This window comes from Brassica napus, chromosome C9 (genome assembly GCF_020379485.1).
Source record: "Brassica napus cultivar Da-Ae chromosome C9, Da-Ae, whole genome shotgun sequence".
NCBI classification, from domain to species: Eukaryota; Viridiplantae; Streptophyta; class Magnoliopsida; order Brassicales; family Brassicaceae; genus Brassica; species Brassica napus.
Window position 1 is genome coordinate 14,616,603 of NC_063452.1, and position 8,574 is coordinate 14,625,176.

The 8,574-nt window shown below is 30.7% G+C and overlaps 2 protein-coding genes across 2 annotated transcripts; both read left to right on the forward strand.

Annotated features, from left to right (window-relative positions):
- The first annotated feature begins 459 nt into the window (after positions 1–459).
- Positions 460–5,901, forward strand: LOC106412201 (S-type anion channel SLAH4-like). The gene is made up of 3 exons (XM_022707987.2): positions 460–698; positions 4,325–5,210; positions 5,481–5,901. Exons 1-3 carry the CDS (start codon positions 460–462, stop codon positions 5,766–5,768), a joined length of 1,413 nt encoding a protein of 470 aa, XP_022563708.1. The 3' UTR covers positions 5,769–5,901.
- Positions 5,902–6,725: 824 nt separating this feature from the next.
- Positions 6,726–7,634, forward strand: LOC111208503 (UPF0540 protein At1g62060-like). The gene has a single exon (XM_022707548.2). It carries the CDS (start codon positions 6,905–6,907, stop codon positions 7,328–7,330), a length of 426 nt encoding a protein of 141 aa, XP_022563269.2. The 5' UTR covers positions 6,726–6,904; the 3' UTR covers positions 7,331–7,634.
- The last annotated feature ends 940 nt before the right edge of the window (positions 7,635–8,574 follow it).

Here is an 8,574-nt window from a genome sequence, read left to right on the forward strand (position 1 = left end):
ATAAATAAAAAATAATATTAATATATATATATAAAATATTAACAATAATTTAAAATATATATATATATATAACATCTTTAATTATTTCTATGTACAATATTACAAAATTTACATAAAATTTATATATATTATTATAAAAATGAAAATATATTAAATAAAATTAATTTTTATATATAGATATTACTATTTTTGAAATATTTATTAATAAAACTTACGGATCCGGATATCCTGACTTAAAAATTAAGATATCCGGATCCGGATCCGGCTTTGACGGATCTAACATTTTACTATCCGGATCCGGATTCGGCCCCTCCGGATATCCGGATTTTCGGATCGGATCCGGATCGAATCTCGGATCGAATCCGGATCTCGGATAAAAGTCTCAGGCCTAATTGCGACAACAACAATAATAATTATATACAGTATATGGGTTTCGTGAGATAATCAAAAAGGGGTTTTATGATGCACGTGAATTCTTTATATAAGGAATCTTCACGTAAGGCAAACTTAATATCGTTTTTGAGAAGAGCAAAAGTCAACGTGAGGTACTCACACGACAACCACGATCAGAAAACAATCCGTTCAACAGAGGGAATTTCGGCGACGTCAATCCATGATCAAATTTCAGAGACAAGATATTTATATTGCTGCACAATCTTAAATCATTCGTTTCAAAGTCTTGCTGCAAAAATTTACAGGTATATTCAAACGTTATTAAGATTTAGATTTAGTTTGGTCGAGATTTAGATTTTGCGAATTTAGATTTTTTTTTACTTGTATTATATACACAGTTATAAATCTCTAAATTTCAATAGCAATAATGAAAACTAAGAGCATCTCCAACAATACTTAATTAAAATTTTCTAAACAATACTTAAACTTATATTTTTAATATAAATTACTTAAATGGCTCTTTGCATAACAATAAAAAGTATCAAAATGATGCTTTTGTAAACAGAAGAAGTAAAATTTATATTTTTAATATAATTTATTTACATACTTAAACTTAATTTTATTTTCTAAATTGGTTACTGAAAGTGAGACATGCATCTCAATAGCTTCTAAATAAGTTTTCATAGTTTCTTGATTAAATATTTTTTGTCAAAAAATTGAGATGTTTTACATAGTCCATATTCTTAGGATTTGTAACGTACGTGATATTCTCTAGTCAAGGAGACTAGAGCACGATGCATGTGTGTTTAATTATCATCCACCGAAACTTGATTAATAAAATGAGTAGTTGATAGAGAATATATTTACTTAAGAGCTACTGCTGGAAAACTCTAATAAGAAACAACCTTATATATCTATCTATAATAGTAACAGGAAGAACATTTCCAACTGTTCTTTATGTTGAGAAAACATAAAAATATGAAGGATAAGTTTTCCAGTAATAAATTATCTTGAGGTAAAATTTAAGTTTATAAACATCAACGCATGAAATTGAATGAAAAACTACTTACAAACTTATTTTGATGTTGAAATTATTTATTTACAAATTGATTCTCAAAATTTTATATAGATTTATTGTATATCTAAAATCTTTGTGATTAATACTGCAATTACAAATTTATTAGTGATTGCATTCTCACAATTATCAGTTCATATAAATCATTATATATTTTATTGTAAATTAAATTTATGTCCATAATAAAGGCTCAGTTATAATAAAATTACGGTTGGGTAAAATTGAAAATTTTAAAAACAAAAAAATGGTTAGAATTTAGTAGTGAATAGTGATAGTAAAATATATTTGAAATTTTTCCAAACCGAAATATTATGGCTATATGATTAAATCATTATTTATATTTAGATTTAATGTCCAAAAAATCCAAAATTTTAAAAATATTTTGAAGTTGTCTAAAATACTTGAAATATATACAAATAGACAAAATTAAATATCTACAATAAGCTAAAAATATTAATTACATCAAAATATTTAAATTATCTGTTGATTCTCCATCTAACTATTCAAGATAAACCAACTTTTATGTTAAGTTTAAGTATTTTAGCATATATTATTCAAATTTATATGTTATATATTATTTTATTTTTAGATTTTTATAAAATTAAAGTATATGTGAGTTTTAAATTTTAAAAATAATTTAAATAGGTTATCCGAACCTGAACCTGGACCGAACTAAAATTTAGAAATACTCGAATGAGACTGAAATCTTTAATCCTAAAAATCCGAATAAGCCCTAATCGAATCCGTGGATATCCGAACGTCCACTCCTATATATAACCATTGGAGATATACTTTGCCCAAAGAGCATAAGATAATTAGTACAAAAATTACAAAATACCATTTCTTTATCATAAGTGCTAAGTTTTTTTCCTTTTACCCACTTCTGATCTTATTGTATGTCATAAATGGTGTTATATTTTCAGAGAGAATCATATTTACTTTCACTTCAACTATTATCATACCAATCGGGTGGATAACTTTTCATCTATCTTTTCGCTAATAACTGTAAAAAGAGTAAAATTGTTTATTTTGAGTAACTATTTATTTTAAAAGTTAATTTACTCCACGTTTCATTGAAAACTTTCCAATCAAGTCAAATACATTTTTTTTATGTTTTATTCTATTTACTATTTAAATGGAGAAAAACACACACTCAACTTTACTTCATATTTTGCTAGAATAGTACTCCTACGGTGTTATTATTGGCACTAAGATTTTCTCACGACACCGTAACCCTCTGACGCTGGATAGTACCTTTAATTTGACATCTTGGTATAGAAGACTGTTAGTTAAGGGTTAATTAAAATATTAACTGATGCATTTAAGCATGTATTTATCTTGTAAGAAATGCATTTGTAGCATGTGTGTATAAAGTACCTGAGTAACCATACAACTCATCAAAAGAAAAAAGGAAAATAAATAAAATAACAGAGAGAAATATTCGAAGATGAATGCCATGAAGTTTGTTGTCCTTTTGATCTTTGTTGGAGTTGTGTGTGCCAATGTTGGCACAAGGCAGCTCGAAGAAGTGTCTAAAGAGACAAAGTTAGGCATCTCTGTTCCCAAAACTGCCATTACGAACGGCATTGGAGCTGAGCTTAGCAGAGTTCATGAAATATTGTCGGTACAAGAGATCTTCAACAAGGATCAAGTAAATCTGGTAAAGAATGAATCTTTTTAGTACGGCTCAGATGATGCAGTTAGGCGTAGATCCTCATAAAACATTTAGTATTGTCGGTTGTTGAATTATATATGTAATATTTTTCATAAACTCTGCTAAGCTCAGCTCCAATGCCGTTCGTAGTGACAGTTTTGGGAATAGAGATGCCTAACTTTGTCTCTTTAGACACTTCTTCGAGCTGCCTTGTGCCAACATTGGCACACACAACTCCAACAAAGATCAAAAGGACAACAAACTTCATGGCATTCATCTTCGAATATTTCTCTCTGTTATTTTATTTATTTTCCTTTTTTCTTTTGATGAGTTGTATGGTTACTCAGGTACTTTATACACACATGCTACAAATGCATTTCTTACAAGATAAATACATGCTTAAATGCATCAGTTAATATTTTAATTAACCCTTAACTAACAGTCTTCTATACCAAGATGTCAAATTAAAGGTACTATCCAGCGTCAGAGGGTTACGGTGTCGTGAGAAAATCTTAGTACTATTCTTAGGATTTTTTTTATTTTATTTTTTTTTGCTCTTGTTTTCAACATTTAATTTCCCACCATTTTCTACCTTTTTCTTTTACTCCAATTTACTCTAATGAAACAAATCATAACTTTTGTTCTTCTTGCTATTTGAAGAGAAAAATTGTGTTACGCTGGAAGTGACATTTTTTACCCTATTATTGTTACGTCCAGTTTCTCTAATATTATTTACTCTCAGTAAAGTTTGTAGTACCAATCACACTCTTCTAGTACTTCTACTAGAAAAAAAATGTTTAAGCTTCTATCATACGTTTCACTAAAATACACTTAAAAGTTTATCTCTCCAAGTAATAACCGGACTTATTATAGACCCAACTGGATTTTTTTGTGAAACAAAAATAAAGTACAACAACCATACATACACATACTATTAATTTATAGAGTTTTTAGCTTTTTACTGTACATATGTAGTAGTATTATATATCAAAGGTTTATTTACTTAATATTCCTTTTATAAATTTTTAATTGGAAAAGATTTATGTGTATTGAAGTTATTGAAGCTGAGCAAAAGTTACTAAACGCTGCTATCTTTTCATTACCATTTTGAACTATCATTTTTGTCCAACACTATTCCAACTAAGTCGCCGTTGGCTTTGATTTCTCTGCCTAATGCCTCTTTATGAATCTTTTTTTCTAAGGTTAGGAGACATCACAGAATCAAACAAGCTATCAAATCAATATACTGAGATGGAAATCTTGGTAGTTCCTTGTCAAGAAATTCAAATCAAAATTGATTACCCAATATCCAGAAAGAAAAAGAGATATACTAACCTCGCTGATGCCGAGCCCATTGTCCTGATGTCTGTTTTAAGTAGTCTCCACGCTGGATATTTCAGAATAAGCCTTTCTCTTTGTAGCCAAGCTTTATTGTGGAAGACAATGGTCCATTTGCATAGCGATCTCCCGTCTATGGCGTTTCACCTCCTATGGTATCTAGCACTTGCAACACACGTGTCACTCTGTTTTCTGTATGCTTTCAAGTGCATTTTCTTCTTTGACTTGGTGAAGGAAGAGTTCTCCCATTACATTGGAGTGAACTATCTTTATGCTCCTTCCATTTCATGCCTTCTCTTGCTACAATCAGCTCCTCTGTTGGAACCACACAGCGTTTTGTACCAGACGTTATTTTGGCTGTTTGCTGCTCCGATCTTGACCCTCGACACAAAGCTTTACGGCCAATGGTTCACAACAGAAAAAAGGTTTTTGTCGATAATGGCAAACCCAGCGAGCCAAGTTTCAGTGATAGCAAACCTAGTGGCTGCAAGAGGAGCAGCGGAGATGGGCTGGAGAGAGTGTGCTCTATGCTTGTTCTCGCTCGGAATGGTTCACTATTTAGTTATCTTTGTCACACTTTATCAACGCCTACCAGGCGGAAACAACTTTCCAACCACTCTGAGGCCAGTTTTCTTCTTGTTCTTTGCTGCACCAGCCACGGGAAGTCTAGCTTGGAACTACATTTCTGGAACCTTTGATACATTAGCAAAGATGTTATTCTTCCTGTCGCTCTTCATCTTTGTATCCCTGGTAAGTTTACGCAAGGCGGGTCGTGTAATTCTAAGGCTCTAGACAATCTAATAAGGATTTAAATAAAAAAATTAAACAAGTTTGTGAACCGATGTTTGAGCAAAATATATCTTATATTTTTTTTTGGTAAACAATATATCTTAACTTTGGGGATCGTTGTCCAATGTTTCACTTACTTATGTCTGGGACCGGCTTTAAGTTTGCTGATATGCTAAGAAACAGAAATCAAATGACTGGACATTTACCTTTGTTTTTGTTTAACATTTTCAGGTATGTAGGCCGACTCTTTTGAAGAAATCGATAAAAAGATTCAATGTTGCATGGTGGGCTTACTCGTTCCCGATCACTTTTCTTGCTTTAGACTCCGTTCAGTATGCAGAAGAGGTGAAAGACCACGTCGCTTCTGCTTTGATGTTTATCTTCTGCTCCATCTCAGTGTTGATCTTCCTTGGTGTAATGTTACTGACAGCAGCGAACAGCAAAAGACTGCTCAGACGTGATCCTGTCCTCTGGTCTGCTACTGGTAAACCAAATACTTCGGATAGAAATAAAATCTAGCTGCGTCAGAAAGTTTATTTATTAAAAAAAAGAAGAAAATAGTCGACAAATTTTCCTCCCAAGTTTCAAGAAATCAATGCTCTCTCTCTTTTTGTTTCACTTTTTTCTCGAATTCATATCATGACCTCTATTGTAAAAAAAAAAAAAAAAAAAAAATGGTAATATATATATATATATATATATAATATTTGTATATAAGAAAAAAATATTTGTATATATTTCTCCTTATTTATGATTATGTAGCAATAAGGTTTGTAGATATTAATTTTATGATAATTAATACTCCCTCCGTTTTTTAATATAAGTCGTTTTAGAATTGTGCATATAAATTAAGAAATCATTAATTTTTTATATTTTCTAAACAAAAATCTCATTAATTATTTACCTAACCACAAATCAACCAATAATAAAATAGAAAGTATATTATCATTGATTATATAACATTAAGTGTTAATAAATTTTACATAGAAAACCGAAAACGTCATATAATTAGAAACATAAAAATTCCTCTAAAACGGCTTATATAAAAAAAACGGAGGGAGTAGCATTTGTTATCTTGATAATAGTTTATTATTATGTGTGATGTGTGATAATGAATTAAAAGATTTATGTGTAGACATTGTATAGTTGTTTTTCAGACTTAATACGTACACATTACTATTTTTTAAAACTTGTTATATAAGAACAATTCGGTCTCATAAGATAAACATTTTTAAGATGTTTATTCATCAGTCATTCAGTTTTATACTTTTATGCAATATAAAATTTAAAATATGTTTTGAAAATTTGCTTATTCGAATATATAGATTGTTTTAAAAGTTTCTGAATATTTTTTATTACAATTTAGAAAATATTTTATTAAATAACTTAAGGAAACATTTGGGGGGGGGGGTTATTATTGGCACTAAGATTTTCTCATGACACCGTAACCCTCCTTTAATTTGACATCTTGGTATATAAGACTGTTAGTTAAGGGTTAATTAAAATATTAACTGATGTATTTATCTTGTAAGAAATGCATTCTTTTCTTGAAAAGCTACTTGTCTGTGTGTATAAAGTACCTGAGTAACGATGCAACTCATCAAAAAAGAGAAAAGGAAAATAAATAAAATAACAGAGAGAAATATTCGAATGCCATGAAGTTTGTTGTCCTTTTGATCTTTGTTGGAGTTGTGTGTGCCAATGTTTGCGCAAGGCAGTCCGAAGAAGTGTCTAAAGAGACAAAGTTAGGCATTTCTATTCCCAAAACTGTCACTACGAACGGCATTGGAGCTGAGCTTAGCAGAGTTTATGCCGTAACTGGTGCCAATAATTATGAAAATTCCAATGCTCGTGCTGCTGCAGGTCCCGACGGTCCCAGCTCAGATACATCTGCAACTGTCTCTAAAAGTACTTATGGATCTGTCGATGCAGAAGGTCTTACCACAGTAAGTGCAAGTTCTAACAGTTACGCTTATGGTGGCACCACTACGGGTGCTGCAGCGGATTCTGATGGTTCTGGGAGCAGTGGCACCGCTTACGGTGATGCATCCAGCCGTACCTATGGAACCACCAACCCTTGAGCGATTTGGTGATCATGCTCAAGTCTCCGCGTATATTAAAAACAAATACTCTACAAACCCAACACAATCTCTTTTGTATTCATAAATAAAACTAGAGATTGTCGCCTTTATAAATTATGATATAATGTACATGATCTTTATGTGTAACGTGTAAATTTTTTTTTGGGGTCAACTTGTAACGTGTAATATAAATACAGTAATTACGACCTAATTAATCTAAGCGAATAATACATATACATACATATGTGTTTTCCTAAGGTATATATCTAAGACTAAGCTGACAAAACTCTTCTTACATTCAGTCCAAAAAAAAAAAAAAAAACTCTTCTTACATCTCCTGTTTCAAGTCAAGACTCCACGTTGCAAGAATTAATCAAAATATGCAGTCTTATATTTTATAATGAATTTAATATATATTATTTAACTGTCCAGCTCGGCCATCTATCTGTTACAATAATTTTATTATGTAACTACATTCATTTTACATGTTATATAAGTTTTGAACATAATAATTTTACGATAATGTTAGTATAAGTTTTGAACATAATAATTATAGGATAGTAAAGACACTTTCCGTTTTAATATAAGGTTTCCATAAATCAATGGAGTTTTCTCAATTTTAGTTTTTCGGTGGTTGTAAGAATATATCAGTCGAGATAAATCCAGCACCACTTCTTTGTTTTCAATCTGAGAAACTTGATTCTGATGCCAATCTATCAGATCTTAAAAGGATGAGTGAAGATTTATTCTCATATAAAAGGCGTATGTGCATAACCAAAGAAGAAAAATGTCGATTTAGAATAAGTTTTAGAAAGAGGAGAAACTAAAGTAAACGAAAACCTGTGGAAACAAAAATCCGATGTACGGACAAACTGGAAATTTACACCAAAAAGATCAACACCAAAAAACTTTGAAGCATGGATTTTTAAATAAATACCAACCAAAGAAAATATTCTATGAATTAATCTTTTTTTATCATATGAATTAATCTTTTTTTTTATCATATGAATTAATCTTCTTTTTCTAAAATTTCTTTTCTACGTAATATCTCGTATCAATACAGAGATGACGTGGATAATTTTTTTATTGTAAAATTATAGATGCTGGAATGTTTTGTGTGTTTGGAGTAAGTTGTAGTGTGTTGTTGTCTTCCCACATCATAGTCTCTACAGTTTTTTGGTTATGATCATTTTAATACATATGTACTTATTACTTATTAGGATACGTGTGCGTTTCTTGCAAGA

Coding starts and splice junctions, on each gene's coding strand:
- LOC106412201 (XM_022707987.2), top strand. CDS start 460: ATGATGCACGTGAATTCTTTATATAAGGAATCTTCACGTAAGGCAAAC. Junction 699..4,324: donor CTTGCTGCAAAAATTTACAG/GTATATTCAAAC, acceptor TTTTTTTCTAAG/GTTAGGAGACATCACAGAAT. Junction 5,211..5,480: donor TCTTCATCTTTGTATCCCTG/GTAAGTTTACGC, acceptor TAACATTTTCAG/GTATGTAGGCCGACTCTTTT.
- LOC111208503 (XM_022707548.2), top strand. CDS start 6,905: ATGAAGTTTGTTGTCCTTTTGATCTTTGTTGGAGTTGTGTGTGCCAAT.